Source organism: Cucurbita pepo, chromosome 9 (assembly GCF_057944985.1).
Source record: "Cucurbita pepo subsp. pepo isolate OVF chromosome 9, ASM5794498v1, whole genome shotgun sequence".
In the NCBI taxonomy this organism is placed as follows: domain Eukaryota; kingdom Viridiplantae; phylum Streptophyta; class Magnoliopsida; order Cucurbitales; family Cucurbitaceae; genus Cucurbita; species Cucurbita pepo.
In genome coordinates, this window is record NC_141806.1 from 553604 (window position 1) to 574159 (window position 20556).

The 20556-nt window shown below is 36.5% G+C and overlaps 4 protein-coding genes across 8 annotated transcripts; all 4 read right to left on the minus strand.

Moving 5' to 3' along the window:
- Positions 1-246: 246 nt before the first annotated feature.
- Positions 247-914, minus strand: LOC111802005 (Bifunctional inhibitor/lipid-transfer protein/seed storage 2S albumin superfamily protein). The gene is made up of 2 exons (XM_023686265.2): positions 497-914; positions 247-407 (listed from the first exon to the last, which is right to left on the minus strand). The coding sequence occupies exons 1-2, from the start codon at positions 765-767 to the stop codon at positions 397-399; spliced, it is 282 nt and encodes a 93-aa protein (XP_023542033.1). The 5' UTR covers positions 768-914; the 3' UTR covers positions 247-396.
- An 8-nt stretch (positions 915-922) lies between these two features.
- LOC111802003 (putative methyltransferase PMT15) lies at positions 923-5061 on the minus strand. The gene is made up of 6 exons (XM_023686263.2): positions 4237-5061; positions 2990-3200; positions 2627-2924; positions 2152-2544; positions 1881-1958; positions 923-1289 (listed from the first exon to the last, which is right to left on the minus strand). Exons 1-6 carry the CDS (start codon positions 5023-5025, stop codon positions 1043-1045), a joined length of 2016 nt encoding a protein of 671 aa, XP_023542031.2. The 5' UTR covers positions 5026-5061; the 3' UTR covers positions 923-1042.
- A 700-nt stretch (positions 5062-5761) lies between these two features.
- Positions 5762-9047, minus strand: LOC111802004 (uncharacterized). 2 transcript variants are annotated; one of them, XM_087126767.1, is made up of 7 exons: positions 8359-9047; positions 8265-8325; positions 8111-8173; positions 7940-8020; positions 7165-7223; positions 6995-7077; positions 5762-6098 (listed from the first exon to the last, which is right to left on the minus strand). In XM_087126767.1, the coding sequence occupies exons 1-6, from the start codon at positions 8739-8741 to the stop codon at positions 7020-7022; spliced, it is 705 nt and encodes a 234-aa protein (XP_086982893.1). In that variant the 5' UTR covers positions 8742-9047; the 3' UTR covers positions 5762-6098; positions 6995-7019. The 2 variants fall into 2 exon arrangements, with proteins under 2 accessions (XP_086982893.1, XP_023542032.2); XM_023686264.2 differs by having other exon boundaries at positions 8265-9047.
- Positions 9048-9200: 153 nt separating this feature from the next.
- On the minus strand, positions 9201-19379 carry BGAL17 (beta-galactosidase 17). 4 transcript variants are annotated; one of them, XM_087126766.1, is made up of 19 exons: positions 19150-19379; positions 18474-18578; positions 17778-17973; positions 16986-17074; positions 15945-16025; positions 15143-15237; positions 14705-14775; positions 13865-13955; positions 13685-13786; positions 13494-13589; positions 13329-13377; positions 12675-12947; positions 12511-12588; positions 12211-12357; positions 11080-11130; positions 10815-10983; positions 10476-10621; positions 10306-10371; positions 9201-9563 (listed from the first exon to the last, which is right to left on the minus strand). In XM_087126766.1, exons 1-19 carry the CDS (start codon positions 19336-19338, stop codon positions 9429-9431), a joined length of 2229 nt encoding a protein of 742 aa, XP_086982892.1. In that variant the 5' UTR covers positions 19339-19379; the 3' UTR covers positions 9201-9428. The 4 variants fall into 4 exon arrangements, with proteins under 4 accessions (XP_086982892.1, XP_023541998.2, XP_086982891.1 ...); XM_023686230.2 differs by having other exon boundaries at positions 12675-12862; positions 13669-13786; positions 19150-19377; XM_087126765.1 differs by having other exon boundaries at positions 12675-12862; positions 13669-13786; positions 18474-18643; positions 19150-19377.
- Positions 19380-20556: the final 1177 nt, after the last annotated feature.

The window sequence follows — 20556 nt, forward strand, 5'->3', positions numbered from 1 at the left end:
AAGAATGCTTCGTTTCCCTCTCCAACCGACGTAGGATCTCACACACATTCTTGATATGAGGTTGATAGCTGGTGGAAAAGAGTGTGATTCACCTAACCCCATTTTTTGAACTGTTTAATAAATTCATTCACCAACAGCTTAAACCATCTCTTTCTGTGATTAAGTTAAAATTATGATAATTAGTGCAGGATTAGGCAGTTTCTTAACTTTCTGTAGTTATTGTAATGTAATCATAGAGAGAAGAAAAAGATAAAAGCTTCCATTTTATTCAACGAAACCAGACTTCTAAGAACATTGACTTTAGATCAAAGGACGCCAAGAACAGTAAAGAAAAGAGAAAGGAATGATATAAGTGGAGCATTATTCATTTCTTGTAATACCCATCAGCCCTCTCCTCTAGTTTGTACCTGAAACGAAGCACAAATCAAAGAAAACCCCTTCATTCATTACAGTCCATTCTCAAGTAAAAATGGTTAGAAAAACGAAGAGAACTGACCACAAGAGAGAGGTGGAAGGCGGCAAAGCGAAGGCAGAGTGGAGGAAATTCTGAGGGTGCTGCACAGGCAATCCTGCTGCACAGCTCCAAGCGCTGCACAACACTCTGGGCTTGGGTTACTGGCACCAGGAAGCACAAAAGGTGCACACCCATTAAGGTTGCTGAGCTGAGTTGAGCAGCTTTGCGCCTGTGCCTGTGATTGCCACAGCAGAACAGACACCAACAAGAGCAATATAACTTGCTGCACCCCATGAGACTTGGTTCCTGCCATTTGTTTTTTCTCTTCTGAATCTGTTTGTTTGATGATTTCTTCAGGGTTTTGGGTGTTATTTATAGGTGTTGAAAGATTGAGGTTTGCATGAATCACCTACATGCCAATTCTGAGTTCATAGCTTTTGTGTTGGGTACCCAAAATTAACCAAAATCAAGATTGAAAGTATGATTCATTCCCATTGATCATATCAGTTCATTGAATGTAATTCACTGTTCTTGGTAATAAATGATGGTAAATCAAGTACTAAAAAGAACATGGATGTGATTGAGTGGTTAAGTTGGTTTAGAGCCTTGTTGATTAGAATGCTCAGGAGGTGCTGTCCAATAGTTTTTTACTGCAAATAGAAGCTTCTCCATATGATAAGATCCATCTTCAGAATGCACAATTTGACTGCTCCAGTTCAACTTATCGGTTATCGTCTTGATTTTCGTCAATATAACGATGTTTTCTCGGAAGATTACGCTTCCTTCTGGTCTCAGAATTCTGTCCATCTCGAGTAGAATATCTTCCATTTCACATCTGCAATGCAGTTTCAGCAGAACATCAGTTTCACATCATTTAGATGCGCGTGAAAATCAACATAAACTTGAAGTAACTGTCCAAGTCCACGGCTAGCAGATATTGTCCTCTTTGGACTTTCCCTTTCAGGTTTCCCCTCAAGGTTTATAAAACATGTATGTCAGGGCGAGGTTTCAACAACCTTATAAAGAATGTTTGGGTTTTCGGTCAAGGTTTTTAAAATGCGTCTACTAGGGAGAGGTTTCAACACCCTTATAGAGAATGTTTGGTTCCTCTCTCCTTTCACTTTCGGGTTTCCCCTCAAGTTTTTTAAAACGCGTCTGCTAGAGAGATAGGTTTCTACACCCTTATAAAGGATATTTCGTTCTCCTCCCCAACCGATGTGGGATCTCACAATCCACCCCCTTTAGGTCCCAGCATCCTCGCTGGCACTCGTTCCTCTCTCTCCAATCGATGTGGAATCTCACGATCCATCTCCTTTGGGGCCAACGAGCGTCCTTGCTGGCACTCGTTCCTCTCCAATCAATGTCGAATCTCGCAAAAGAACGAACAAAACTTCACAATTCCATAGTCTATGGAAGAAGAGAGTACCTATTCTCATAGAGGCTAAAAACTGAATCCGCATGAATGAAGTCATAAGTTCTTGGATATGTAGACATTGCCTCACACCTGCAATGCATCCACAGGACATAATGTAAGTTCTCGGATACAACGAGCTTTTTTAGGTTCGGTCACATATCAATTTCTTTGTAACAACTATAATGTAGCTAAATGAAAAAGCCTCTCTCTTATGTCTCGCTCAATGCGCATACCAAAACATGAAAAAACACGAACATGAATCTATACAGCCTTAAGTACTTACCAATCTTGATACGTGCCGATCAAACCCCTATCGTATATAACTCCGAGCGTATTGACTTTGACATCCACAGGGACAACATTCATCACCCAAACTGGGTCATCAACCAGAGCAGCAGCAAATCCACCCAAGAAAGCATTCATGTCTAAGAAATTGCGGTACCGTCCAGGCTGACTCAACTGATTGTTGATGGTTCTGTAATATAACAACCTCTTCCTCCATAGCTCAGAATCATGAATGAACGTTTCTTCAGTGACCCCTTTTACAGTTCCTCTGCTAACCCTTTGTGGGATTGCACTTAGCCTCTCTGGCCATCTTGCCAATTTCCCTCCTGCAATTTCCTTACTGCTTGAAACTTGAGGCAAATGCGTCAAACAAGCTTGCATTTCTGTATACCTGAAAGGACAAATTCAAGCACCAAATGAGAAATGGAAGAGAAAAGAAAACTCAAGCTCCAAGCCTATGAAGAACATCATACCAAGCTTTGTCAGGATCTTGGGGCTTGCAGAAAGGTGGATTGTTGGTGTTCTTGGGGTTGGTTTTGCAGTTCAAGTGATTGATGGGCTTTTGCCAAATGGCAATATCACCATGTTCCACAAGCTTAGTCCAACAGAGACTTTTGGCTAACTTTTCAATGGCGAGCTGTTCAGAGTTCAGATCTTCCTTTGTTCTTTGCCAGCCTTTCCAGTGTTGCTTCCAGTTGATGGGAGGGCCAGAGAGGATCCAGTATCCGCCGGGGCGGAGAACTCGATCGACTTCAATGAGGAGGATGCCATCTACAACAACATCAATTGAATGAGTTCCAATAGTGTTGTGAAGATATGTTGATAGAAAAGAATACCATGTTGTGGCCATGGAATGAGGCAGCGAGAGCAATGAGCCATGTCAAAGGCAGAGGAAGGATAAGGCAGTCTCTTGGAGGAGAGAACGCCAATGAGAGCAGGAACCCCTCGCTCCAAAGCGAACTGAACTTGAGCTTCGTGGGTGTCCCTTGGCGCAAACGACATGGTTACAATGTCCCTTGACAGAAGATAAGCTCCCCAACTTCCCACCTTCATCATCATCATCAACAAATCTTTATAAATCACCCTTCTCTTCTCCATTCAACTATGCCTTACTCCACAAAGCATATATGTACAAAAACACCTTATGCGTCTTACCAATGTTCAACAACTAAGGCTCGTGTGGGAGTAGAGAAACTTATGACATCGGACCTTAATTGAGTATATACGTCTTAACTATGTTCAACAACTTTAAATTATATTAGATTCGAATGACATAAGATTTTCGAGATAAGGAATAAACAAACCATGGATAAATTCAAACGACTCCTTCAATCTAGACGATCTTTTTTTTTTTTTTTTTTTTTTTTGTAAACCTTTGCCCCAATTCAATTGTGGGAAGGTTGGTTTATATATATATATATATATATGAAAGTTTCTAATTTGTTTCTATATTTTCAATTTTATAATATATTTATAAATTTTTTTTTTTAAATTGTTAAAAAAAAAAAAAGTTGAAGTTGAAATTTGAATAATATAATAAATCATTTTTAGACTCAATTAATAAAAATAATCTTAAATTTAGTATTTTGTCTATAAAAAATATTCATAAAGTTTTAAAAATTTCAATAATATCTTTAAATTTAATAGTATTTAAAGTTTCATTACTGCCCATCAACTATTTTTTAAAAATTCAAAAATAAATACCTTTATTATTATTATTAGGCTTAAAAATACTCATGAAAATTTAAAAATACCTTTATAAATAAAATAAAATAAAAAAATAAAAAGTTCGAATTAATTTAAATATTTTGAAGGCAAATATTGGGAACAATTACTTTGTTATAAATATGGTGACAGAGGATGATGGGACTTTCCAAACCAAATTGTAACTCCATGACTGCCACTTGGACCCAGGAAGTTGAGGTCAAACCAATAAATAAACCTTTGACTACGACACATATTTTCAAAATTAAAAATAAAATTTCACGGAGTCAAACATTGGGACAGAATGTTCATAAAGATTTTGAAAACTTATAATTGAATTTTGATGTTAAGAAAGGGAAAGAATGAAGAGGTTAATTACCCCACAGCCGGTATCAATGGCGGTTCTGATGGACCCATCTTTCAGATTAATGAGTTTCCCAATTTTGTCAATATACGCATCAGCTCCGTTAGGGAACATCGTCCCTCCGCCGGGAAATCTGAACCTCTCCCCTTCGTATATTATCCAATTCTGCACCGCCTTCTCCACCGTCAGGGATTTATGCGGCGCATTCAAGTACCAAGCGTAATCTCTACTCTCCGGCCATGGAAACGGATTCCGGTACCCCGGCGGCGGAGGAACACGGCACTTCAATATCTCCTCCTTCTCCGGGCAGTGCCTCTCTCGGTAAATCAGCCGGTGTCTTGTGAACTTCAGCGACCTTTTCGTGTCCTCGCATGGCGTGTACTCGCTGTACTCCATGCCGCATGCCGGGAAGTAATTGGGTTTTCCGGCGGTGGTGGTGGTGTTTGGGAGGGTGGTGCATGGGGTGGTGCGGAGGAGGGCGACGGCGGAGGAGGGGTGTTGACGGAGGCCGAGAAAGTAAGCGAATATGCAGAGGAGGAAGATTAGAGAGATGGTGAAGATTTTTCTCGTGGGTTTCGGAGATGGCCATTTTGAGGCCATTGTAAAAGAAAGAACAAAAGGAAGGAATAGGGAATTTTCTTTTATTATATTTCTAAAAAATTGATATGGAAAGGTGATTTTATACAAGGCAATGAGTTCGGAACGATTCACGACTAGTAATAGCGACATTTCGGCCTTCACCGTCACAATTTGGTCTCTCATTGCTTGATTGACAACCATTAGTACAGACATTTCGACCCTCATCAAACGACATTGTTGGCTAAGCTCCGAGACGGATGAGTCATGAGGGCGTCTCGTAACATAATTCTCATTAGACGATCGGACCACAAGATGACGGGGATGGTTAAAAAAAGGTCGGAATCAAAATAAATAAGTAGGAAACCCTTCAAATTTTGGTAAAATAGGTTTCTTATAAAATTCAATAAAAATATATTTGAGAGAAAAAATCAAATCAGTCATGAGTTATAATTGGTAAGGTTGTCCTTTTTTTCCAAATGCCAGACAGATCAATAATGAAATTGAGCCATTTTTTAATCACATTTTCACTTACTTTCCCTAATTTTAAAAATAATTTTACTAAGCTTTCTAAAATTTTAACCTCATACTAATACGACACGTAAATATACCAGAAAACTCAACCTACTAAGTTCAGTTTCTATCCACAAAATTATCTATTTTATCGCTGCACAAACCTAGGTAATACCGAAAAGAGAAAACAACATGATTTTTTTTTCAGTCGAACAATGTTGAGGTAGAGAATTGAATTATCGACGTTAGATAGGATAATAAATACTTTTATCTATGTTCTAATGAATCAACATATGGCTGTTCCCAACTCTGAGACAAGGGGGCAGCAAGTTGAAGTTGGGAGGCTAAGAACAAGGATGAAAGGCTTAGCTGAATTGAGTTGAAGAAGAAGGTTTATATGTTCAAAGAGCAGGGGACTCAATACAGGAAGGTTTAGGGAGAGTAGACGAAATTCTTCAGATTCAAACTCAAATGATCGTATTATTGAAATTGAATAGAATGTTCAACAACAACTTACTTAACTGATATGAAAATCATGGAAGTTGAAAAGGGGAAGGACATGATGTTACTTACAGATTGATTTAGGAGAGATGGTGATATCAACTCTGAATGTCCTGAAAATGAGGTGCTCCATAGCGTTGCAAAGAGCAGAGAAGATTCAATCGTGAATGATCATCATGTTAAGAAATGCAGGAGCCAGATGAAAAAGCCCCTTCATGGAATTGCAAGACTCGGTGGAAAGCTCTTTTGGCGTTCCTTCCAAAACAGGTAAATGATGGTAGCTACGCCTGCAATGGTGAAGCATATTGTAAAGGCGAGTTTCAGTAAAGATGAGACTGATCCATAATTGAATCTAAAGCACACATGGCGTTGAATTCATTGGAGATTTTCAAAACCAGAAGTCATCTCCAACCATATAAAAGCCAGATTTATTTATCAGGGAAAAGCTCTCTTAGAAATGCAACCTTTTCTTTTCTTTGAGATGTTATCTAAGAAACGAAAATCTTTTGACAAAGCGTGAGCTATTAGTGCAGCAATTACAAGTAACGCCTTCAAAATTCAAGAGTATCGAATAATTGATCAATACAGACAATCTTGGGTGTTCAACTTTTTGACTTGAAATGTGAGATCTCACACGGTTGGAGAGGAGAACGAAGCATTCCTTATAAGGGTATGGAAACTTCTCTCTAACAGACGCGTTTTAAAACCGTGAGGCTTACAACAATACGTATCGAGTCAAAGCGGACAATATCTGCTAGTGGTGGGTTTACATTCCCGAAAGGAAGTGGCATTGCAACTTTAACCCTCAACTCAATGCTAAGGTGACTACTAAGGTGACTACGAAACAAATATTTCCCTTTTGTAACAGAAAATAAGAATTTATAGCACAGAATCGACATCAGACTGTAAAACCCATTATGCTCTTCCATGTAATCATGAGAAGATACCTAAACCACATATAGCGTTGAAAATGCACAAATCATCTAAGTTCAAACAATCATCTAAGTTTTGGTGTGCGCTGATTTCTTTGCTGAAAACCACTTTTCGAATTCAACATCAGAACTAAACCGTTTGGCAAAATGATGACAATGAAGAAAAGGAAAGCCAAACAGAAGTTCTGACTATTGAGATAAACGGAAAAGAAACAGGTAATAAATTTTGAAGTGTTAAGTTAAAGTATTACCTAATAACGAATGAGTGAGAAGTAGCTAAGACTCGCCCTTCACAAGTTCTTCAACAGAGTTCTTATACTTGCCAATCAGTTCCCTATTATAATAGAGAATCATTAACAGTATCCTTGATGGAAAAGACAAATTAATGCAAACCACAGGCAGAAAATTGCTACCACCATACCTTCGATGATTTAGCAACTGCTCGTGTTCTTCCAGCTTCTTCTTCTGTCCCTCGACTGTCTGCAACCAAAAAAATAAACATCCTTTTATTTATTTTTTCTTTACAAGAAAACGCATCATTAACCACATACAAAAAATAGTGTGTGTGTGTGTGTGGGCGCATATATACACACACGCATACATATATATAAATGTCGCACAAGAAGAAGGAAATAAGACATTTCTTAGAGGCCTGTTGAGCCCATACAAAAGCAGTCCATTTTTAGGAGGAAACATGATGAATTTCATTGATGACTAACTAAAGCTTAGTCCCCTCGAAACTGTAGGAGATCGTTGCCCATCAAACGGTTTACCAACTTCACTTGCCTATATGGCAGGCTTGCTCCGGATAGGTTCGGATTACTTACAATATAATGACTCTATGGTGGAAGGGCTTGGTTACGTTAGGAACGTTGACAATGTGATTATTTTTCCATATTTGTTTGATGAGAAATGTAGACAAAACGGAACTTGCCTGCTTGACTGGGAAATGCAAGATTGTTTAGTCCACTGTCTCCATCCCCTCTAATGAAAAAAAGGAGTAAAAACACTCCCAACTCACCTAAGACACTAATAAAACAAAAGTTTCAAAACATGAACATTTATACTTCAAACAATTTTGGTATGTCTCATTAGCAGCGATGGATTTGTTATGCCAAGCACATGAAGAACACAGTTAAACAGAGTAGACTTCAGCCAGCGCATACATTTAAAAGCAAAATAGAGTTCCAGCATACCATAGCCTTTGAGCTGAGTGATCCAGATATCGAGTTTAACAGTTGCTGGCACTTCTCAAAGTGGTTGTTCAGATCATTAACCTTCCAAAACGTTACAAGCACAAATTATTGGTGCAAACAACGTTACAATCAATCTTCAAGGAAATTTTGAAAAACGATCAACATTTATACCAATGCATCCGATTGCTGATCTCTAGCTCCATTCTCAATAGTATCCGCTAATTTCTCCACTAGCTACAGCACACGAAGCATCCAAAAATGTCAACAAACACAAAACACAGACATTAGAGAAAACTAGAAATTCAGGTTTTCTGTACGCATTTACATGAAATAGATGAAAATGGGAAGCCAGAGATTGGTGTTGATGATATTGCTGTTGTTGCTGTTGCTGTTGTTGCTGTTGCTGCTGTTGCTGCTGCTGCTGCTGCTGCTGAAAATGATATTGCTGTTGTTGTTGTTGTTGTTGTTGCTGCTGCTGCTGCTGGGGAAAATGTTGAGGCTGCAATTGCTGCTGGAATTGAGGCGAGGGTTGTTGCTGGGGCTGGATTTGAGGCGAGGATTGTTGCTGTTGAAACTGGGGAGAAAGCTGTTGCAGCTGAAATTGCTGCTGGGATTGAATTTGGGGCTGGAATTGCTGTTGCTGGTGGTGAAAGGATTGTTGTTGCTGTTGTTGTTGTTGTTGTTGTTGAAGGGAAAATTGTTGCTGTTGAAGGTAAAGGGATTCTTGATTGGAAAGATTAGAGGAGTTGCTGAGATTAGGGATGTTGGGGATCATGCTCCAGTTTCCTCCAGAGAAATCCATATCGCCGATTTGCTTTCTTCTTCGGAATTTGAGGTTCCAGGAAATTGGCGCTTTCGATTGTTTGAGTTTTGGGAAGCTTATGAAGCTCCGGTGAATCCTCGCCGGACACGGAGCGGCCAATCGGAAATGCACACAGATAAATAAGCCTGAAAGACGAGGACTGCCGGGTTCTTTTTCAAAGAATTTCCGCGTTTTCCGAGTTTTAGAGAGTTTAAAAAATAAAAATAAAAATAATAATAATAATAATAATAAAATTCTAATATTAGATGAACTCGACTCTCAGGATATCATGATATTGTCTCCCGCTTTGTTTTAGACCACCCCTCCAAAAAGACCTCAAACCAATGGAGAGAGTATTCTTCGATTATAAACCCACGATCCTTTTCTAAATGAAGAGATGCGGGACTTTCCTCATCTAACATCTAAAACATTAATATTTATAGTTCGAGCAAGAAAAAATGCAAAATTGAAAATTCTTGCTCAAATAAACTCTTACAATTTTTTTTTTCTTTCAAATAATATTCAAGAACAGTCTTCCTAAATCCCTTAATAACTTTAATAATTATGACCTTTTCTGAGGGGGGAAAAAAGATTGATACAATCCCAATTGTAGAAAAATTATTCATGTAAATACAGATGTCCCTCAGTTTTCAAGGCTGCTTTAAGGCTATGCCTTTGCTGTGAAGTTCAAAGGCGAGGAGAGTGTTGGTGGGTTAAAAGCTGAGATAAATTGGAGTTGGAAGAATCCCCACAGGAGACGTCTGGCCGATCAACAGAATGTACAACACCCTCGCCATTTGGAGATTCTAACTCAACAATCACCTGTAAAAATCATTATCCATCCCTCCCGTTAGGATTACACAACAACACACATTCGATTTAGATGAATACAAGGAACATGAGCGAGAAAATGGCTAGAGATTTTCTGTTAGGATTACACAACAATACACATTCAATTTAGATGAATACAAATAACTTCAAATATGTACATTAAGAGAGAACAATAAGAGAGAATCACCATAACGATGTCTGCTCCATAACCTAAGGTTAACTTACGTGACCCTCAACTATTTTCACGGGACAATTACTTTTGGTTGCTGAGGTAACTCATACTTGTGCAATAATAAATCCTAAATAGGTCACCATGTCTTGAACCTAAATGTTCTAAACCCTTTATTATTTGTATGGTCTTTTTCTACCACTAGGCCACCAACCCGCGGTGGTTCATTACCCACCCTGCCACCCTGCTAGGAATGCTATTTAGGATAGAATTAAGAATATTAATAGGGTATTCAGAGTATATTAGTAATTGGTTAAAGCAAGTTGTTATTATGAATCGTTATAAATAGAGTGAGGGAGAAAGGGTAAAGATAGGGAATTGCTAGTGGCTTAGGACTTGAGATACCTCTAGAGGGGAGGTTCCTTTATTATTATTTTTTTTGGTTATCCAAGTAGCTCAGATGCTTGGAGAGTTATATTGTAGTTCCTTTTATCTCTTATATTGCAATGTAGTTGGGTTCTGTCGCAAGGAAAGGGCAATGGACAATGGATCAAAATCTCATACCAGTACATTCTTCCCAAGGCGAAGAATCGGAGCAGGAACATATAGGCTGCATTGTGGCCCTACAACCTGCATAATCATCATTGATCAATGCCGGGATGAAAAAGAAACCTGCTACACTGATTAAGACATCCCAAAGATTTGAGATAACATGAATGAAAACACTAGTTTACCGGCCAAAATCTTCCGAGATTAAAGTCATTCACAAATGCAATCCCTTTAGTCCAGCCAGCAAATGATAAGAATGTATCTTTTCTGAGGTTCACTTTGTCAACGTAGAAATAACCGGTGTAAAGTGTTGGTTCGCTCGAGATGTTATCTGGAGAAGAATAACAGACATACGTAACTTATGCATGCTCATCATTCCTTGCAGAACGATTTGAAACCTTGAGAATTGAAGTACATTTGAGATGAGGGGGGAAAATGTAGCAAGGCAGACGCATAACATCAAATGAAACTTGGAATATTAGGAGAGAAATACTGTGATAAAGAGTTTGCTTCTTGTTCCATACCATGCTTGACTTCTAAACCTCTCTTTGCTGTGATTTTGTTGTGTACAGAACGAGCAATATGAGAGAAAGAATTGACTCTCGGAATCTCATTGAGGTTGTTGAAAGGGATTGGGATCATTTTCCATCCATATAAAATATTGTCGTCCAAATAAACGGATGATAAGATACCCTAAAAAAGCAAGCAAGGAAGATCAGTTATAAAACTAAACCATCAATTTCTTCAGATGTCAAGGGGAAGGGGGAAAATGCAGTATTAGTGAGTTACCTTCTTGTCAAACAAGTAGCGTCCATAGTTTATGCGACCCATGTTTTCAACCTGGAACAAAGTGAACATACTAATTAATATACTGCATTAGATTAATCCCATATCAGGCATTTAAGGATGTGCTATAAAAAAAAAGGACATCAATAACCCATGACTTTGCTTTGGGCTTCCCCAAAATGCCTCATACCAATGGAGATGTATTCCTTACTTATAAACCCATGATCATTCCCTAAATTAGCTAACGTGGACTCCCTCCCAACTATCCTCAACAATCCTCCCCTTGAACAAAGTACACCATAGAGCCTCTCATAAGGTCTATGTAGCCCTCAAACAGCCTCCTCGACTCCTTTCTCTAGAGCCCTCGAACAAAGGGTTGTTCGACACATGAGTCACTTTTGACTACACCTTCGAAGCTAGAAATTTCTTTGTTCGACACTTGAGGATTCTATTGACATGGCTAAATTAAGGGCGTGACTCTGATACTATGTTAGGAATCACGGATCTCCACAATGGTATGATATTGTCCACTTTGAGCATAAGCTCTCATGGCTTTACTTTGGGTTTCCCCAAAAGGTTTCATACCAATGGAGATGTATTTCTTACTTATAAACCCATGATCATTTCCTAAATTAGCAAATGTGAGACTCCCTCACAACAATCCTCAACATTACTTTCATTCACGGATATAGAACCATAACCTACCATGATTTTAGTTATAGCCAATGTCATTGGATTACATTGTTAAACTAGGATTGATTTGTTTTAGATTACTTTTGCAACACTTCTCACTTGAAGCCATAGATTATTTTATCCAAAATGGAGACAACATAATAATGTCAAAATTTGAACGTAGAGTTTCAACATTCATACCATATTAAATTACCACTAGGATCAAAATTTTCGCTATTGGTGGAGTTTAATCTAGTCTGAAATAAAAAGATTTGGATCAAGAATAAATAAGCTCAATTGTTCATGTTTACCCATTAAGCAACTTATTATTATCTACAACAACTCTTAACAATGGCATAACAAGAATAGGATAGACAAAAATGAAGCGTAAATTGTTTGTGTTTGTCTATCAAACAAGACCACAATAAATAAATAATCCAGAGGGACGTGAGATAATGGTACCAAAATATATAAGATATTTGAGTCACATCTCGTATTTGGCAGGTTAAGTCGCCGGTTTGACCATCTTTCAATAATGCCAACAGAAGCTGGCCGCACACCCTTGTTTCTAGAAGAGCAAGAAAGGAACACTTGTGCTCGATCATGCACCTGCAAATTCCTGTAGATAAGTCATGCTAGTACAAGCCACGGATCATTCATGAATTTCAAAATACTGAATCAAGAAGGGAATCAGGACCTGAACAAAGAACATTGTTTCTATACAAATCAAAACAAAACATAAATGATTCAATAAATCTGCACCTTTGGTATAAATAAAACGTGTCCATCTTCATTGTCCTTGGCCACATATTTGGTCGCATATAATAAAAATCCAAAGCTCTGAATAAAAAACATTTAGCTTCTAAGAATTAAGTATTTCAACAACCTTGGCTCATTCAAGACAGGAGTGGCATATTCAAACGCACCTGATCCACAGATTCCATTGACAGTGGTTCTTCAGATATAAACACATCAACAGGATCTATCATATGGATCAGATCAAACAAAAATGCACTTTTCTGCAAGTGAATCGGTCCATAACCTATCTTTTCAATATTAGAAGGAGCTGAAGGAAGCAATGCTCCACTATAGCGCTGTATAACCCTTCGAATTGCTAAAGGCATTAAAACAGTGGAAGTTAGAAATTTGATAGAGCCTAAGTTTGCTGAAGATACCTTTTCACAAGAGTTTTTTCCTGACTACGCCAAGCCCACTCCTCACTCAACTAAATCTAACTAAAAACAGGGACAACTTCCTAGAAATGAAACAAAATTATATGTGAATGACGTCAAGTAACAGGCAAAGAACAATTTGAAAGATAGTTTATGAACCCTATCATTTAATTGAAATGGATTGGGGTCAACAGGAGCAACTACTTACCCTTAGTTTTTTTGTTTCTCTTTTTTTAGTACAACAAATGTTAGGTATGGAGATTTGAATCTCCGACCTTAAAAAAATGAATGCATGTCAATTACCATTAAGTTGTGCTCACTTTGACTTGACAAGGGGACAAAGTTCTCATTCATTCAAAAAAATGTAAAGAAAAAAATTAAAGAAATGGAGGCATTGGAGAAAATGACCATCATATTTAGCATTGTCAATGTCGCCCGATTCCTTAATTGGGGCATCCTGGAAAATATCAGGCGTGAATTAATATTTACAATTCATAACTAGGCAGATGAGTAAAAGGAAAAAAACAAGTGGAAAGGAAAAAGTACAGGAAAATTAAGATCATTCTTACTTACATAATCATAAGAAGTAAGATCAGGCTTGTAATCCAACGCACTATCACCTGTATTTGCTCCATTATAAAATCCAAAATTTGTTCCACCATGAGCCATCTATTAAAAAAGAAGGATGAAAAGATTTTTTGAAATGACAATAAATGAATAGCTATAGTTTAGACTTTTCTAGACATACATAAAGCACGGCAGACCCTTGCCCTGCCAAAATTTCTCTCAACGCAGCTGCTGTAGAGTCGGCATCAGTTGTTGCAATATTTTCTCCCCAATGTGTAAGCCAGCCAGTATAGAACTCTCTAAACAGATAAAACTTTAAAGAACTTCATACATTATTATTAATCAAAAAGACGCAAATCCAAGCATATAGTACTCACGCAGAAAGAGGTGGAGATTTTCCAGGGGCGTTGAACTCCTTCTGTAAATTAAAAATAGGCCAAGGCCTTTCACCAGTAGAAAAGTCAACAGCTACACAGTGGCAATAAGGTTGGGTGAGGTCAGATACTGGACCAAGGATGATATGGTATATCATTGTACTCCCATAAAACCAATTAACAAGGAAGCAATACTGATTGAAATCCAATATGTAGGTGTCGAGAATTTATTCAACATGGCAAGAAAAATGAGACTCAAAGCGTATTTGTATTTTATTCTGACATCTATTACTAACCAATTAAAATTTTAAACATTAAGAAATTGGATACATGGCATGTGAGTGAGCGTAGAATTTGTTTCTAAAACAATGGTCGAAGATCGGTTTTGTCACAAGAGTAGAGTATTTGTATAAAAAAATCTAATTTGAGGCAGTAAACTTTACAATCTCACAAAAGTCAACAATATTTTTATGCTTGTCATTGAAGATCTTGTTGTTTCTTTCCTTCTATAAGCAAAGGGAGGAAAGGGGTATTAGTGCAGCTATTTTATGTCCACCCATACACCTCAATCTATCTTATTTGGGATTTTAGGACATGAACCAGGCTAGGAAGAAAGATCAATGTTGACAACAATATCCTTGGTACCAATACTGACAGTGAAATACGGAATTGACATCATTGCTTTTAGCAGAAAATGCACATGGAAATTTTCAATTCAAAATAGCCAGAAAGGTACTACTGCCCTGTTTTTAAGTGAATAATTGCTCTACACGATAGAAAACATGGAGAAGAAGAAAAAGTATTGGTCGTGTGAGAAAATTAAGCATAGTCTGAAGAACTTACCTGAAAAGACAGCATCCCCACGAATGGTTCCTTTCTCAAGAGTTTCCCTGGTACCGCCATCTGTAGTATACCTAAAATCATTTATAGTTTATTGTCATAAGAACAGTTAGTTTTGGAAGAATGTAGGTCAATTTAAAAAGAAAAATTGAAGATAAGCAGACTTCTTTGTTGATATAAGAAATAGTGAAATCTCAATATGCTAACAGAATTTTGTTCTCATCCACGATGCAGATTTGAATCATGAATTAAGATCTTTTTACGTTACTAGTTCGTAATTGAATTCTGTATTCACAAGAAGAATTACAAAAACGAATATAAGTAAAGTTGTTCAGATCAGAAAGCCACAAAGAGGGAACTAATCTTTGTTATTTTATATCATTTAGCTAAAAGCATTGTTTCAAACAGTGAACATAACATGGAATAATTAAGACAACTTACAGTATTACTTCATTCCCAAGGTGGCCTCTCGCCAACTTAACCAAATGGTGAAGGTAAGCTTGATCATCTCCATATGAGCCAAATTCATTTTCAATCTGTCAAAACAGTCCCTCTGGGTCTCTAAGTGCACGTTTACAACCAGAGGATGTTAAAAATAAAAAAAATAAAAAATATTATCATTTGAACCAAGCAAGGTAGAAAACTTGGAATCAAATTTTTTATGTATTTAGGATCACGATAGCTTATCCCAAACATTTTCAAGTCATTAGCCATAGAACCAGTAATGAAAAATAACAATAAAACAGAAGTTGCGTCTATAAAATTTGTAATTAGCTGCATCAGAAATATATACATATGTACAGATAATGCTTGGCCTCGTAACTGCATATAATATATTCTTTCATGAAATATGAGCTTAATATTTTCCACGTCATAATTTCTTTTTTCTCATTCTCTGGAGAAATAAGACGTAGTCAATCATATTGTCTTCAGTTTGCAAGACTGTTAATTAGATTTAGAAGTATGTGGAAGTAATCATACCCTACATCAGCTATACTAGACCATACAAGACGCATTAGTAGCCAATAAAACCACAACTTCTATTCCTTTTCTTTTCCTTACTTTAGTGACAGGAAACAAATTTGGTGCATGAAGGGTGAAAGAGGACCAGAAGACAACCCTAAAGGTTACCTAGAAGAAAATACAGCACGTTTCCTGTCTTGTAAGATAGTATCTAGAAGGTTCTTGGTAAACAATGTACAAAGACAATCCATCCAATACATAAAACAATAATTTTACATACCTGGACCATTATAATAGGGCCTCCATTGTTGTAAAGAAGGGGAGCTACCTTCGGAAGAATAATCCCCCACCATCTTTCAACCTATAAACAGTTTATACCAAATATTAAGAAAAAGGTAGAGCCTTGAAGCGAGGTGGGTATACAAACAAATGAAGAGAAAAGAAATCTAAAAGATAGGATATTTCTTTCACATCTTAAGGAACTCAGGCCGCTGGAAGGCTTGACTTAAATTTCACACTTTTTTGATGAAAAATCTGTACATATGGGAAACTATCACGCAATAAAAGAATTTGTTTGTGGATGGAGTTTAATGTACAAGATAAGAGGCTCAGGTAACTATGATTGAAGTAGTATATTTGATATATTCTAACTCAAAAATTTTCCATCCGAATAGAACTAAAGACTTATGAAGCATGCATAATAAATGTAAATAAGACAATCTTTTCCATAAATGGCTTTCACTTGTTTTACTATAGAAGTTGACATTTATTGAACTATTATGGACAAATATAGAAAAAGAAAAATTGAAATCAACAGAAAGGAAAAATGATATATTATATGTTATCACATAAGGAATCGAAGTGGGACTAATTGAGGGTCAAACTGGACCTTTTAACTCGGCAAGAAAGTGGCATGAACCTAGGTAACAGCTCAAGCCAACCGCTAGTAGATATTATCCTTTTTAGGTTTTCCCTTCTGATCTTCCCCTCAAGGCTTTAAAACACGTCCACTGGGGAGAGGTTTCTACAGCCTTAGAAGGAATGTTTCATTCCCCTCTTCAACCGATGTGAGATCTCATAACCTAATATACTGTAGGTAGGATTATCTTCCTCTAAACTTTCCAGCGGTCAACATATTTTCCAACCAAATTAGAAGAACTAAAGTATCTCATAAAAATATTACTCTATCAAAAGAAAAAAAAAACAGGAGAGATCACACAAAAGACGGACTTATCAGGATTTAAAATTCATCTAGGTGTCGTAGGTTGAACTACTAGACTGTACTCAATTTACTTGTAAGAGTATAGTAAAGAACACATACCCATTGGAGGTAGCCAGGATCTGAGGATCTTAATGTAGGAGCTGGCTTTCTGGCAAGCAACCAAGCAGGAAAACCCCCTAAATCCCACTCTGCAACAATAGGATTCTTTTTCACTAAACAGTTGTTGTCAACATTATTACAAATAATCTGGTCATAAATACAAAACTTTTAACAATTAGATTCCTCTTAAGAAACTACAGACCGTATAGACTTTGAACTGTATGCTAGACCAAGAATATTAGAAATCTCGAGAGTTTCCAAGATTTGATATAATGGTGACGTACCCTTCTAATTCAGATAAGCTGTCAGAGTACAAAACCTTCGGCCGTACTTAGATTTTATATAGAGGTAACATACCCTTTTAATATAAACAAGCAGTCATGGATTCAAAAACCCTTGGCTGTACTTAAATATTGTATATCTTGTGAGTATTCATATAACAATCAGTCATAATAGTATCAATTGATCAATTCTAACCCCAAAGGGTATTGAGGGATTCAAGAATTCTTTTAGTCTCGCCCAAAATAGTTGTATATCAAACCAGTATCACTTTTTTTATTAAAAAAAGAAGAAAAAAAAAATCAGTATGCAAGCAGATAGAAAAACTTATAGCAAAAGAAGTCAGGATGGGCAATGATCAAAAGGCACTGCCTGCAGATAACGGAAAAAATAGGTTGAATGAATTCCCTAAAATATGTACAAAATACTCTGGTGTCACAAGAAAGAAAAGACGCTCCTTCTCACGAACCAAAATGAAAGTTTGAATAAAAATTACTGACAATGAGAGTGTACCTGCACATATATAAGGTCCTGCCCGGAGCAAAACTAGAAAATCTAGCTTCTGACAGAGTTGGATAAACGACACTATGTCTGCAATCCCACTAAACGTGAAATTTCCCGGTTGTGGCTCATGCAGATTCCAGGGGATGTAAGTTTGGATCGTGTTTAAGCCCAATGCCTTTGCTCTAAGCAGTCTATCTTCCCAGTACTGCAAGCGTAACATCATGTCACATAATAAAAAGTCATGCAAGAAAATAAAGTAAACTACATGAAAATAAAGAAAACTTTAAAGTTCTGGATCTTTCAGTCAACAACTATATGCTAGAACATAGATATTGATTGCTACTTTCTATTAAATTCACTAACATAAATGAAAATGTTGAATAAGAGCCTCAACTTCTTTTCTCACATGCTGATTGTGACTATAATAATTGTTATGCCCAAGTTCGTGGAAGAGAGTCAACAGTTTTGCTAAACATATTTGATAAATCAAAACCTTATTTCTGCCTTACAACTTCACTGCCCTGCTTAAAAGTATTGTCTCAAAATGCATTTCTGTGTAGTCTGACCAAAAAGTCAAGAACAACATATTAAAGATAAAGTTATAAACTAAAGTAAATTCATAGAATGCCCATCGCAGAGAACATTTCCATCCATGCCATATTATTACTTTACTACCAGGAAAGGAAATAAGTGCAGAATAAATACCTCAGGAAGAGTTCGGAAATAATGTATGTCGCCACCAATAATCTGGAATGGCTTACCATCTTTCCAAAACATGTCATCATCAATCTCAAACTTTCTAGTTTGAACCTGATACAAATTACAAATTAGCCGAATGCTTGAGAATTGTGGAACACCGAACACTGCCGCTGCACCTTAAAATGTAAAACATAAGTGCGAAGGTGATCCAAATTCCAGAAAACCAGGACAGTATTCTAAAAGGTTCATTAACACTTGCTTCTCAAAGGGATCAAAACACCTGGAAATTATTCAAATTCAATATTCAATCTTCCAACCAAACCGAAATCTATTCTTGACTTCCTCATAATCACGATAGAACATAATGCGATATAATAAACCCAATTCAAGTTCAGTATTGAGCTAATTTGGGATTAGCCAAAAAGGCATACCCAAGAGCTTAGAAAATGAAAAAACAATTAATAGATGCTACTGATCTAGATGAACTACAGCTCGAATATTAAAGCTAATAGGAAACATTAAATACTATATCGCGGGAAGAAACAGACCCAGTTAGCTTCAAACTGAGACATTCAAGCATTCGAATGAAGAAGAATTACTATCAAAACAAAACCAGGTATCATCGAGGAAGAAATTGGGTATTAACAAAGACACTAATGATGGAGAAAGAGAGTGGAGGTACCTTCTTGAGCTCGGAATGATCTTGGTGATGGCGGAAGAGACGGTGGGAGTGGGAATTCAGTGAAGGAAGAAGAGCAAACACTGGAACAATCACTCCAAAAGCTGTAAGCAAGATGAGGAGGAGGAAGATTAGAGAAGCTCTCACATGTCGTCTCTTCGCCATAGCTGAAAGCTTCGAACTGTAACTCATTCAACCAAGTCTTTATTTCCTTTTTGGCTCGAATTCGATCATATGTTAATAGATTAGTTAAATAATCTTCCAAATAGTCACGTTTGATAGATGTACATAGTAAGATAATAATTTATGATTTCCTGATTTGGTTTGTATAAGATAATATATTTGGTTTGTAGTAAGATAATGTACTGATATAATTACGGAGAATCTATGATTTTATGATTTAGTTTGTAATAAGATAATGAACTGATTTAATCCAGTAGAATCTATGATTTTCTAGTTTTGGTTGTAGTGAGATAATGTATTGATTTAATCCCGAGAATCTATGATTTTCTGGTTTGGTTTGTAGTAAGATAATGTACTGATTTAATCAGGAAAAATCTATGATTTCCTGATTGTTTGTAATAAGATAATGTACTAATTTAATCAAGGAGAATATTTTATGGTTTGGTTTGTAGTAAGATAATATACTGATTTATTCAAGGAGAATCTATGATTTCCTGGTTTGGTTTGTAGTAAGTTAATGTATTCATTTAATCGGAGAATCTATGATTTCCTGGTTTGGTTTGTAATAAGATAATGTACTGATTTAATCAGAGAGAATGGATGATTTTTTGGTTAGTAGTAAGATAATGTACAGATTTAATTGAGGAGAATCTATGATTTTCTCATTCTGTTTGTAGTAAGATAATGTACTGATTTAATCAGGAGAATCTATGAATTTATGGTTTAGTTTATAGTAAGTTAATATACTGATTTAATCAAGGAGAATCTATGACTTTCTGGTGGTTTGTAGTAGGATAATGTACTGATTTAATAGGAAAAATCTATGATTTTATGGTTTGTAGTAAGATAATGTACCGATTTAATCAAGGAGAATTTATGAGAATCTATGACTTTCTGATTTGGTTTGTAGTAGGATAATGTATTGATTTAATAGGGAGAATCTATGATTTTATGGTTTGGTTTGTAGTAAGATAATGTACTGATTTAATCAAGGAGAATATATGATTTTCTAGTTTAGTTTGTAGTAAGATAATATACTGATTTAATTAGGAAGAATCTATGATTTCCTGGTTTTGTTTGTAGTAAGATAATGTACTGATTTAATTAGGAAGAATCTATGATTTCCTGGTTTTGTTTGTAGTAAGATAATGTACTTGGTTTGTAGCAAGATAATGTACTGATTTAATGAGAATCTATGATTTTATGGTTCAGTTTGTAGTAAGATAA

Bases quoted from the DNA above. Each gene is read 5' to 3' on its own strand.
- LOC111802005 (XM_023686265.2), bottom strand. From the start codon at position 767: ATGGCAGGAACCAAGTCTCATGGGGTGCAGCAAGTTATATTGCTCTTG.
- LOC111802003 (XM_023686263.2), bottom strand. From the start codon at position 5,025: ATGAGGGTCGAAATGTCTGTACTAATGGTTGTCAATCAAGCAATGAGA. The intron at 2,545-2,626 runs GTATGATGTTCT...TTGTCCTTTCAG, and splicing joins CAAGATCCTGACAAAGCTTG to GTATACAGAAATGCAAGCTT. The intron at 1,290-1,880 runs GTACTCTCTTCT...ACTGCATTGCAG, and splicing joins TTTAGCCTCTATGAGAATAG to ATGTGAAATGGAAGATATTC.
- LOC111802004 (XM_023686264.2), bottom strand. From the start codon at position 8,741: ATGGATTTCTCTGGAGGAAACTGGAGCATGATCCCCAACATCCCTAAT. The intron at 8,174-8,264 runs GTAAATGCGTAC...CGTGTGCTGTAG, and splicing joins CCCATTTTCATCTATTTCAT to CTAGTGGAGAAATTAGCGGA. The intron at 7,078-7,164 runs GTATGGTGGTAG...CTATTATAATAG, and splicing joins CAGTTGCTAAATCATCGAAG to GGAACTGATTGGCAAGTATA.
- BGAL17 (XM_087126766.1), bottom strand. From the start codon at position 19,338: ATGAGTTACAGTTCGAAGCTTTCAGCTATGGCGAAGAGACGACATGTG. The intron at 13,787-13,864 runs GTGAGTACTATA...TTATCTGTTTAG, and splicing joins AAATCTCCACCTCTTTCTGC to AGAGTTCTATACTGGCTGGC. The intron at 10,372-10,475 runs GTAAACTAGTGT...ATGATTATGCAG, and splicing joins ATCTCGGAAGATTTTGGCCG to GTTGTAGGGCCACAATGCAG.